Source organism: Mytilus galloprovincialis, chromosome 7, assembly GCF_965363235.1.
Source record: "Mytilus galloprovincialis chromosome 7, xbMytGall1.hap1.1, whole genome shotgun sequence".
Lineage (NCBI taxonomy): Eukaryota > Metazoa > Mollusca > Bivalvia > Mytilida > Mytilidae > Mytilus > Mytilus galloprovincialis.
The window spans coordinates 94,134,502-94,147,090 of record NC_134844.1 but is presented as its reverse complement, the minus strand read 5'-3'; the positions used below and the strand labels follow the sequence as shown (position 1 = coordinate 94,147,090).

Genomic DNA, 12,589 nt, shown 5'->3' with positions numbered 1-12,589 from the left:
AGCACAATGCTAATTACTACAAAACACAGATCAAGCTCGAATTTTGGTGGCGTCATTTGTATTGTTCTAGAGTTATGTCCTTTTTCAAATGAAAAAAATGCTGAATATTTTCATTTTCATTCTCTAACTTAAGTTTGTTTCAACTAAATGTTATGAAACTTATTAAAAAAACAATGCTTATTAAACACAAAACTCAAATCAAGTACACATTTGGGTTGTGTCACTTTTACAGTTCTTGAGTTATAGTTATGTCCCTTTATAACGTTATATGCAATATGTATATAATATTTTAAACTGAAGTATAGACAACAGCAAAAGTAGGCAAGACACTTGGTTCCGCGGCGGAACCCTTACAAAATTGGTTTCAGTGCGTGCAAATACAAATATTTGAGACATTATTTGTAGCTATAGTAATGATGTTAAATAAGTTTTAATTAGTTATGAATGTAACCTCAATTTTGATAATTTGATTAATTACTCCAAGTTTGATTTAAAAAAGTGCTGTATTTTCAGTTTGAACCTGGCGCACAATAAAGCAAGTTATTTACAAATGATGAATACATCATGAATCTTGTCCTGGATTTATTTGTATGCTAATAAATGAAATATAACAGTATTATAACAAGAAGAAGATGCATAACCCCCATATTGTGAATAAACCTTTTTTGTGGTGTTTTGAAAAATTTAAAGATGTCATTTTGATTATTTTATTGTTATAGTCATGTTTACATGTATTTCATGATTTCTAACTGGACTGTCCTGAAGGGCCAAATAAGTTTTTGCCATCACTTTTTGTCCATCGATTATTGTCCCCTGTCCATTATCCCTTAACTGTTCTTAAAAAAAAATTCTCTGAAATTGAATCTCATCTATCAACAGTGCCACCGTGGATAAACATAGGACATAAGGTATAATTACAGTATTGGCTAATACCAGTATATATCGAAAACTAGAGCAATAGAGGTAAACTGTTTGTAATTCGTTTATTTTAAGGGGACCACTTATGTCAAGTCAAAATGATACTTGATATGCATCAGGATGGGCATATATATATATTGACCCTATACCCACAGTCATGGTTCAGTGACAATGTTTATATATTTCACATGCTAAAGTATTTGTGTTTGATATAGCCTACAAATGAGACATATATCTGTGTCAACTGTGTATATTTACTAGCACTGGGTCAATATCACTCATGTAGGACTATGAGTATACAGAAATGACTGTTAACAAACTTTTGACACATTCCACATTTCTATTTTTATATATGTACAGAAATGGTGGTTTAAGTTAAGTTTAGATACATTTGACTGTTTTATGTCCCTTTTGATCTTATAGCATATATAATTAACATGTTTAGGTCTTATAATTTTTAAAGGAGGTAGGCCTTGGTTCAGGTAGATAACTCTTTAAATCAGTTATGCGTTTGTAAAAGTCAAGTTTTGTCAGCGAATTTTAAGCATTTACCTGAAACAGATTGGAAATAATGTATGTATCCAAGAAGCTTAGAACATATTTATGAAAATGACTGACACAAACGTACTGATGATTTTAAGAGTTATTTTTCTTAACCTAGTTCTACCTTTTTAAATAGTCAGGTATGAGCCTTTATGATGATGGTAAATCCAAAGTGTTTCAAAATTAATCAATAAAGTGTAATTTCCGATTAGGTTTTTTTTTCTTTTTGACTTCTGTCTTTTTGTCTTGTTTTTACTTCATTTCGAACTGATGTTCATGTTAGTTATTGTGTTGTGTTGTTGCACCATTATCTCAAGTTTAGGGGGAGTGAGCAATCACAAACCTGTTTAACCACCACATTCTGTATGTGCATGTTCCAAATCTGAAGCCTGTACTTCACCGACTGTTTTTGGTTGCTGTCTGATATATTTGTATTTCGATTATTGATTGCTGGATATTAAACTGTTGATTTTCTCGTCTTAATGGCTTAACATTTTACCGTGGACACACCAAGTTTATGAATTGTTATGTGATATCAGATTGTTTATTCTTTTGTAGACTGTCATGTTAGAGACTCCAGAAAGTAAGTCTAGTTATGATCTGCAAGTATTTTTGTCTATTATACCGTTACTTAAGAGCAAAGTATTTTCCTGTACTAGTATTGCTAGTACATTTTTGTATGTCTGCTTTGTTAAACTTCTAATCGGGAATAAAAGAAGGTTGAAGGTTGGTTAACCATGGTATAGGTTAAAATATATGTTAATCATAATTTTATCTGTATAATGAGTTTTTGTGGATTAAACAGGTCAATCAAATGGTTTACCCTTGTTTGATTTCAATGTTCACATGTTTTTCCTTTTAATAATTGCGTACGCTTAATTCCTGCGTAACCCATCTCTAGCTAAGGGGTTAAGGTCACACGAATACGGATCCAATGATGTTGAATTATTCACTTGTAAGCATTAATTCTTCAGTGATGTTAATGTTTCTTAGCTTATTTTGACAAAATTTAACTTTCATTAATGATTGACGAAGAATATCATATTTTTTTTTATCTTTTTAGCTCACCTGGCCCAAAGGGCCAAGTGAGCTTTTCTCATTACTTGGCGTCCGTCGTCCGTCGTCGTTAACTTTTACAAAAATCTTCTCCTCTGAAACTACTGGGCCAAATTTAACCAAACTTGGCCACAATCAGCATTGGGGTACCTAGTTTAAAAATTGTGTCCGGTGACCCGCCAAACCAACCAAGATGGCCGCCATGGCTAGAAATAGAACATAGGGGTAAAATGCAGTTTTTTGCTTATAACTCAAATACCAAAGCATTTAGAGTAAATCGGACAGGGAGTAAAATTGTTTATCAAGTCAAGATCTATCTGCTCTGAAATTTTCAGATGAATCGGACAACCTGTTGTTGGGTTGCTGCCCCTAAATTGGTAATTTTAAGGAAATTTTACTGTTTTTGATTATTATCTTGAATATTATTATAGATAGAGATAAACTGTAAACAGCAATAATGTTCAGCAAAGTAAGATCTACAAATAAGTCAACATGACCAAAATTGTCAGTTTACCCCTTTAGGAGTTATTGCCCTTTATAGTATTTTTTTAACAATTTTCATAAATTTTTGTAAATTTTTAGAATATATTTTCCACTGTAATTACTGGGCCAAGTTCATTATATATATAGAGATAATTGTAGCAAGAAGAATGTCCAGTAAAGTAAGATCTACAAACACATCATGATCACCAAAACACAATTTTTTCATGAATTTATCTGTGTCCATTGTTTAATATGCACATAGACCAAGGTGAGCGACACAGGCTCTTGAGAGCCTCTAGTTATTATAGAATGACTAAATCCGTGACCTACATTCTGTACATCATAAACCAAAATAATTTAGTCTTCATCTTCTTCATGTTTAACTTATACAGCTACAGGTCCAACCCTTATTTTGTTGGGAAAACATTGTAATGATTTAGGCCTCTTACAGTAGCAGAAATTCATACAGTCATGCAAGACAGTAATATTTCAATCCTGGACTATTTGGCAAGTGTGATGAGTGGAATATTTAAGTTAGATGTCATTAATTAAAAACATTTAAATTAAAGAATTTATCCAAGTTACATGTATGAGTACACTTTATTATACATGTATTTCGATTTGTGATGATCAATTTTTAAAGAAATTAAGGTGCATTGGATAGGATAGCTAATTCATCATGGTCATGTACAATTCTTAAAAAACTACTTTAAATGTATCGTCACTTCAAACATATAGTGAAATTAACTTTTTCATAGAGATAACAAGTAGAATGTTAGGGTCAATCAATACCTTACATTTTCTTCATGAAGACATTATGCCACCCTTGTATTGATTTTTTACATTTATATATTTAATACATCTTTCTAATGTTTTATTATGTAATTTATATTGTAAGCCCTTAAACTTATGAAAATCAATATATATTACACAGATTAATTCTGCTAAACATTAAACACTTATTATATTTTATTATTATTATTATTATTATTATATATTGCATCCGAAAGGAACCGCCTTGCTACACGTGCCGATCTACAGGCCACCAGCATATACATGGACCAAGGAATTTCCATACTTGTGACGAAATAACAACTGAACCAAGATGACCAAGATGTTCAATCTATAAGTGATAACAGAAGAAATGTACCACGGGTGCCGGTCTTAAATGAAGTTCAACTAGGAATTAACAACCATACCATTAAACAGACCAACCAATACAGATGATCCAAAAATTATATAGAGTCACCAAATTTAACAAGGGAACATTTTTCGACAAATTTATTTTCCATAGCGGCGACCATAATCTTCCTATTGTTGCCGACGCGCCAGGAAGTATTAACCCCTAACAATGGCCAGGTTGGAAAAGAGGCCTTGCGAAGTGGTAGGAACCATGGGAAGTTCATCCAATTAGATACCAAGCCTTTAGAACAATTTCATGTATCATAGTAAAACGAACACAAGTTACATTGTAAACAAACTTTAATTTTCTATATTTATCTTATCTATTTATAACTCTGTATTGCTACTTTCACTTTTCATTGTTTCTCTCACCATGACGACGTCAAATTCAATGTACCACTTTGAGTACTTCAGGGATTAATTTCTGTATAAAAATTGTCCTGATGAAGCCTGCCCTCAGTGCAGGCGAAACATGTAGACCATAGCAAATAAAATTGCAGACCATTTGAAGTGTTGTTGTCAATTTGGAGTATTATAGACTGATTATATTTGGTACAGTTTTTTCAGACCACCCACATTATCTCTTGCTTGAAATTTGTATAGGAATACTAGTGTTTTCAGATATTAAAAACAAAATTCTACTTTATGCTTCTATTGGATGTTTTAATTATTCAAACTTGATAGAAGAAAACATTTTTAATTAAATGAACACTATATCACTTTCCAAGATTTTATTGAAAATACTACATGTGCTATGAAGGCGAAATCTTTATTGTAACCTTCCATGGGGTGGCCAGGCCAAAAAATAGCTAGTACTTGAAATTCAATAATATTAATTTATAAGATAAACTGATAAATTATTTCATAATTTTATACTCCTGCCACGCAGGAGGGTGCATTACATGTAAGTGTTACCCTTGTCAGTTTATGTACGTACATCCCAAAAACTGGGAGACAGGAGTCACAGGAAATAGGAATCCAAGAACTGTTAAGAGTGTAGTAGATACAATAACCAGTGAGGCAAACTGATGCCCCAGCACTCCTCTGAAGTAACTGTATCATGTGTATATTTTATTACTGAAAAAAAATATGTTTTAATGCAATTTTGATTGATGGGGAAATATTTCATTATTGGACATCAACATTTATTTTATGTCTTATTGAACCACTTGTTTATTTCAGGCTCTGGTGAGCAGGAGTTGGCAACAAAAACTTTACAGATTCAGTCAAAGAGATTCTATTTAGATGTCAAACAAAACAGACGTGGAAGATTTATCAAAATAGCAGAAGTTTGTATTTGTTATAGTTTCATCATGTCTTGACCACTAGAATTATAACCATGAAACATTTGCAATTGATTTAAGCTGGGAAAATGTAGACTTTTGTTCAAATAATTAACTTTTATTCAAATAATTGCCTCTTTTCTGTAATAAGATACAAAGCAGCACTGCCTGTAGTCCACTAGTCTATATACTTTCTTTCTTTGCAAGAATTTTGTTGTAACTTTTTTTTATATATATTTATGCATATATTGATTTGCAAAATGAATTTGCTCCTGGAATCTCAAATTAAACAATTTTTGTTGACATCCAATTGATTAATTTCCTATAACTAACAACTACTCAATCAACATTTGTTACATTATTTTCATTAAAAACAGATGTACAATATGTACATGTGTCAATGAGAGAGCACCTGATCAATAGTTATCAAAAGTACCAGGATTATAATTTTATACGCCAGACGCGCGTTTCGTCTACATAAGACTCATCAGTGACGCTCAGATCAAAATAGTTAAAAAGCCAAACAAATACAAAGTTGAAGAGCATTGAGGACCCAAAATTCCAAAAAGTTGTGCCAAATACAGCTAAGGTAATCTACTCCTGGGGTAAGAAAATCCTTAGTTTTTCGAAAAATTCAAAGTTTTGTAAACAGAAAATTTATAAAATGACCATATAATTGATATTCATGTCAACACCGAAGTGCTGACTACTGGGCTGGTGATACCCACTTTAAATCTAAAGGTCAAGACAACATACAGCATAAGACTTACATTTTGTATGTAGACCTATAGACTAGTATATATGTAAATGAGACATCAGTTTACCAATCCATGTAAGGTCTTCGACATTAGACTAATGTAACCCAATAGTATATGCCAATGAGAAATCAGTTTACCAATACAATAGTCAATACAAAAACCTAGAGGTCAAGACTTCATACCAGCACAAGACCTGTTGGAAATCGTCAATACATGTACACTGGACTAAATTTTTGTATTGGATTTGCATTGCAATCATGTCATACACTATGACAATATATAATTCTGATCTGTAATATCTGGTAAAATGCAGGTTTTAGTGTAAACAAATAATTCTGTAAGGTTTCTCCCAAACAGGGGATGAAAAAAACTGAAAAATTGATGCCTGGGAATTGATACATGAAATGACTGTGCATAATCAATCAAAATACACACTGTCGTCAACATCACATGTACCTATGTTGTTGTAAATTAGTCAGAACATAATATCACAACGAAAAATTATGATTGTCAATGATATAAATATGAATAATCTAAAGATGATAACAATAGAAATGATTTGTTATAGGTGTGTGCAGGAGGGAGGAAAAGTCGCCTCCTGTTGGCAATGTCTACCGCTGCAGAATTCAGGGATTATCTTACAGATTTTAGTGAACATTACGCATCACTTGGTAACTTGTTAACTTTTTTCCCCACCTCTTTGAATGTTGTTTTTTTTACCCTGGAGTGTAGACTTCAAAAAATTATTTAAATTGTTTTTATATTACATAATAAATAAAGGCAACAGTAGTATACCGCTGTTCAAAACTCATAAATCAATGGACAAAAAACAAAATCGGGATAACAAACTAAAACCGAGGGAAACGCATTAAATATAAGAGGAGAACAACGACATAACACTAAAATGTAACACATATAGACAAAATCCCACGAGAATAACAAATATAACATATATATATAACATCAAAACCTAATACATGAATTTGGGATAGACAAGTACCGTGACACGTCTTATTGCAATGTGAATTTACACTCAAAAATAAGAGAAAACAAACGACACAACGTAATAATGTAATACACACAGAAACGAACTATAATATAACAATGACCATATTCCTGACTTGGTACAGGGCATTTTTAAAGGAAAAAATGGTGGGTTGAACCTGGTTTTGTGGCATGCCAAACCTCGCACTTTTATGGCCATGTGAAATATAACATCAAAATGACAACACAGGACTACAATATAAATAAATTGGAGAACACAATTGACAAAGAATCACACGAACAACAGCCAACAAAAGGCAACAAGTTCAAAATTAATAAGTTATTCCCATTAATTTTTTGTATTTTATTCATCCCATTTTTATGTAAATGAAAGTATTATCTGAACAAAATCTTTCCATTTTATTACAAATGTTCAAAAACAAAATAACTGTCATTTCAATTTAAGTTTTGGTTCTGGCATTACAGATCAGATTTTTTTGCAAATGATCTTTGATAACTAAATATAATTATGTTTGGCCTAGAAATTATCAGGTAATGATGATGGAAAATAAATTTGTAATGCTTCATTTAATACAAATACATATTACTTACAGCTCTTGTATATATATATATATCAAAGTCTTCTTTATGCCCGGTTGTTTGGGAACACTGAAATTACTACATTGTAGGTCCTCCTAACCCAGATAATTTACCTGAAGATGGTAAACTGAAAAGTGAAACCATGATTAAAGACAATAGACGTTACTACCTTGACCTCAAGGAAAATCAGCGAGGGAGATTCTTGAGGGTAAGTGGCTAGGCTACCAGCATAGGGGTAATAGTACTTGAAATTTTCATAAAAAATAATAATTTACAGGTCGATGCAAGCCAGTGAAATTCATTTTTACCATTTTAAGATTGCTGAATAGCAGGTTTTTAACATGTTAGGAAATTTCAATTTATTTCAGATTTTACAGTAATTCAGAATTGAGACTTTTCTCTCCGGTGTGTTTGTTTATCACATTGTTGCTGTCATTACAGAATCTAGTTGTGTTCTGAAAAGTTTGATGCTGCAAAAAATAATCCACAAATATTCAATTTTCAGCAAATATAATAAAAGGATGGATTTATTGACAAATTTTAGTAGCCCTTTTTACCATGCAAGGACTTATTATACCCCACGCAACGAATTTGCGGAGGGTATAATGTTTTTGACCCGTCCGTCCGTCCGTCAGTCCGTCCGTCAGTCCTGTTTCTTGTCATCGCAACTCCTCTCAAACCACACAACAGAATTTCACGAAACCTTTTCAGATAATAAGGACATACTATGTAGTTGTGCATATCGACGGGAAATTGCGATTCAATTTTTTCTCTAGGAGTTACGCCCCTTTGAAATTATTTACTTAAATGTACTACTGCAACAGTTTGTCATCGCAACTCCTCTCAAACCACACAACAGAATTTCACGAAACCTTTTCAGATAATAAGGACATACTATGTAGTTGTGCATATCGACGGGAAATTGCGATTCAATTTTTTTTCTAGGAGTTACGCCCCTTTGAACTTATTCACTTTAATGTACTACTGCAACAGTTGGTCATCGCAACTCCTCTCAAACCACACAACAGAATTTCACGAAACCTTTTCAGATAATAAGAACAAACTATGTAGTTGTGCATATCGACGGGAAATTACGATTCCATTTTTTTTCTAGGAGCTACGCCCCTTTGAACTTATTTACTTTAATGTATTACTGCAACAGTTTGTCATCGCAACTCCTCTCAAACCACACAACAGAATTTCACGAAACCTTTTCAGATAATAAGGACATACTATGTAGTTGTGCATATCGACGGGAAATTGCGATTCAATTTTTTTTCTAGGAGTTACGCCCCTTTAAACTTATTTACTTTAATGTACTACTGCAACAGTTTGTCATCGCAACTCCTCTCAAACCACACAACAGAATTTCATGAAACATTGTAGATAATAAGGACATACTATGTAGATGTGCATATCAACAGGAAATTACGGTTCAATTTTTTTCTAGGAGTTATGCCCCTTTTAACTTATTTGCTTCAATGTACTTCTGCAAAAGTTTGTCACCTCAACTCCTCTGAAAACACACAACAGAATTTCATGAAATTTTGTAAGGACATACTATGTATATTGACAGGAAATTATTAATCAATATTTTTTCTTATGCAATTTTTTTTTCTTATACTTATTTAATTTCTCCAATGACAATGTGGGGACGTGGGGTATGTGAGCGTGCTCACTAAGGTTCTTTAATTATTACTGTATCTTCCTGAAATCTAGCTTGCCATTCTTTCAGAGGTTAGCAGTTTGATATTGACTCAAAGTTTACACATGTTCCCTCAATGTAATGCAATTTATTGTTATGTTCTCTTCGATTTTATGTTGCAGTTTGAAAACTTATATTGTCGACAAATGGCAATTTCTAAGGGGGTTTTCTCTCTTTGAATGACCCACCCATTACAGATGTAAGGATTTTACAGTTCAGGTGCAGGGAATGAAAATTAGGATATCCCTGCTTTATCAAGCGACCCCTATTGGTATATAGTGATGTGGGTGTTTGTCCTTCCATCCCCCTTTGTACCATCTACTGCTTCGGAACACCTTGAAATAATACATATAACTTTCACAGTATCAACATACAAGATGTTCTTAAGCACCTTCTTTTTCATTTTTATACAAATGATTGTTATGAGCTAACTGTGACAGGATATTAATGAACCTTCTCATATCAGCATATTGCAGTACACATTTGAATCAGCTTTTCCCTAACTCCTTTCAATAATTAATGAAAATCTCGCTGGGAAGGTTATATTTTGACAATTTGCATTAAATGGTACGTCATTATCATGTATATTCATTTGTAAGTTAGATCAAAGAAGCAGTAACATGTAAGTATAAATCTACAGTTATATCATCTGATTTTTCATGCAAATAATTTTTGCAAATGAAATGTTAATTTGTTATTATGAGATTTGTTTGCCATGAATAGGTAGCACAGACTCGTCCGCGAGGTGGACCTCGCTCACAAGTAGCCATTCCTGCACAAGGAATGATTGAGTTTCGAGATACTTTAACAGATTTGTTAGATGAGTTTGGTACGGACGACCACGGTGAGTCAGATGGTACATATTGTTTTATTTGTTGTTTTATACGCTTTTATTCCTGCTCATCAGTTAGCATTTGTATTTTATATCTTTATTGTAAGGGTGGGCCAAAAAATATATATCCTGTTGTGGATTCATTTATTTTCATGGGTACCAATGGTTTTTTTTTATTGGGGAAACATTTTTGTGGATATTTAATTTTGTGAATATGGCTTATCTGCATTAAAGTGTATAGGAAATTTGTATTTTGTTGAACATTTTAATTTGCTGTTTACCTATATTTACAAAAATTAGTACCTTACAAATAATAATGAATCCACTGTATTCATCAGTAATTATTGTTAAAAAAAATATATTTTGTAAAAACTGGTTATGAAATGTGAATGCAAATGATACTAGACACTGCTTTTTGCTCAAAATTTTGTTTGAAATGATGATTTACCACTTCCCTTTACATATGACCCACATTTTCTTCTCTTGCTGTATTCTTTGATTCTATCTATTACTACGGAAATTACCTAAATGCCAAAAAGAAGAAGTCATTGGTATATTTGTATTAAATGATTTAAAAGTGTCCATCCAATTTGAGAATTTTCATCAAAAGGTCCAGGGTTCATGTATAATTATAAGATAGGAGTAAAGCTTTGTATGGTTATTGCTTTAATGTATATTAGTTTTTATCCAATATATATATAGCTTCAAAGCGAAAGTTTGTTAGTAAATTTTGGTAGAGCTCCCGGTAAATATTTGCTGATGCTATGATAATGTTATACATGAAATAGGTACAGACATAACACTTGAGATCTTTTGACTTAGCCTTAATAAGTTTCACAATTCTTTAGTTCTCAATACTGAAACCTAACTCTATGAAGCAACATTAATGAATATATATACTTATTACATTGGTTGCAATGATTTCCCAGTTAGATAAAAACCGATAATTTCACATGTGAAATAAACGTGGTTATTTCACTCTCTGACGTCATACAACAATAGGCGTTGTCAAGATGTCGATAACGTCGGATCAAAACAAATTGTCAATGCGTAGGAAAAAGATATAGTTCCTTACATTTTCTACATTAATTTCTTAAAAAAAGCCATTTGCCAATGTAATAAAAAGAATAACTAATCGCCGTATTTGAATATCAAAAATAAGACAACTTGTGACCGAAAGCCGCTATGGATTAAACTTGTGCTGCGCACTCGTTTAATCCATGCTTCGTTCGGTCACGCGTTGTCTTATTTTTGATATTCAAATACGGCGATTAGTTATGCTATACATATGTCAGTTTTATTCTTGTATTGATATTGACATAGTCATTTGACTCTAAAATATACTGGTATAAAACTTTGAATATCAAGTAATATCAAGTTTTTTCTCCAAAACATTTGTATACTGTGAATCTAAAATTTTTTGCTAATCGGCTAAAAAGGGCCAAAATGTCCCCCACACAAGTTATTCGTACAAATAAACCCTTTTTAAGTAAAGGTGCGATTGTTCGATGCAAAAATTAAACCCCCCAGTTTAAAAGTTTTTCATTGAATTTTACACAAATTAACAACCTGTTAAAATTCCCATGAACGTTTACAGTTATCTTATTAATTAAAAAAACTAGATTTCCGGTTTTGTTAAAAGACTCCTATATTCTCTGAGACTTATATGGAGGTACATGTCATTAGAAGTTAACATATTTCAGCTTCAATTCTCTCATATGTTTAAAGTCCCTCTTAGATTTCATCATATTTTCATAACTTGTTTGAAAAATTGTACTAGACTACCTCATTAACAACATGGAACATCCTATTATATTGGTATTGTTTTTTCTATCTAAATGCATAACTGTAGAATAAGGAACTACATTTTTGTAAGTCTTCATTTAATTTCTAGGGTCAAAATAAGTACATAGGACTTGTATAAGACAACGTTACTATAATTTAGCTTGACATGAAGTTACACTTTAAATATATCAATTTGACAGATCTTATCACTTGAAAATATTGTCTTTGTAGAAGGACAGAGTGAATTACCAGAAAGCAAGTACCTGAGGGTTGAAAACAAAGTCTTCTATTTTGATGTCGGCTCTAACAGACGCGGGGTTTACCTGAGAGTGTCAGAGGTATGTATTATAACTTTGTATGGCTTTGATCAAACTTTTGTAATGAAACTTTGCAAAGAAAATAGAAACACAGCTATCTATCTGTAATAAACATCCTTGAAAGCAGGCATTACAGACCACCA

At 32.2% G+C, this 12,589-nt stretch overlaps 1 protein-coding gene and 1 long non-coding RNA gene across 5 annotated transcripts in view; both read left to right on the top strand.

The window, feature by feature from the left end:
- The window catches only part of LOC143084009 (uncharacterized), a 426,871-nt gene that overhangs the window by 58,451 nt on the left and 355,831 nt on the right, over positions 1-12,589 (top strand). The gene's annotated exons all lie outside the window — the stretch shown is intronic.
- LOC143084007 (uncharacterized) overlaps positions 1-12,589 on the top strand; it is an 80,616-nt gene that overhangs the window by 67,277 nt on the left and 750 nt on the right. For 2 of the 4 annotated variants that reach the window (XM_076260413.1, XM_076260412.1), the window contains exons 11-16: positions 2,020-2,044; positions 5,365-5,471; positions 6,792-6,894; positions 7,897-8,015; positions 10,236-10,368; positions 12,361-12,467. In XM_076260413.1, coding sequence (XP_076116528.1) covers positions 2,020-2,044; positions 5,365-5,471; positions 6,792-6,894; positions 7,897-8,015; positions 10,236-10,368; positions 12,361-12,467 — 594 coding nt within the window. The remainder of the gene's footprint in view (positions 1-2,019; positions 2,045-5,364; positions 5,472-6,791; positions 6,895-7,896; positions 8,016-10,235; positions 10,369-12,360; positions 12,468-12,589) is intronic. The other 2 variants (XM_076260416.1, XM_076260414.1) reach the window with 2 other exon arrangements.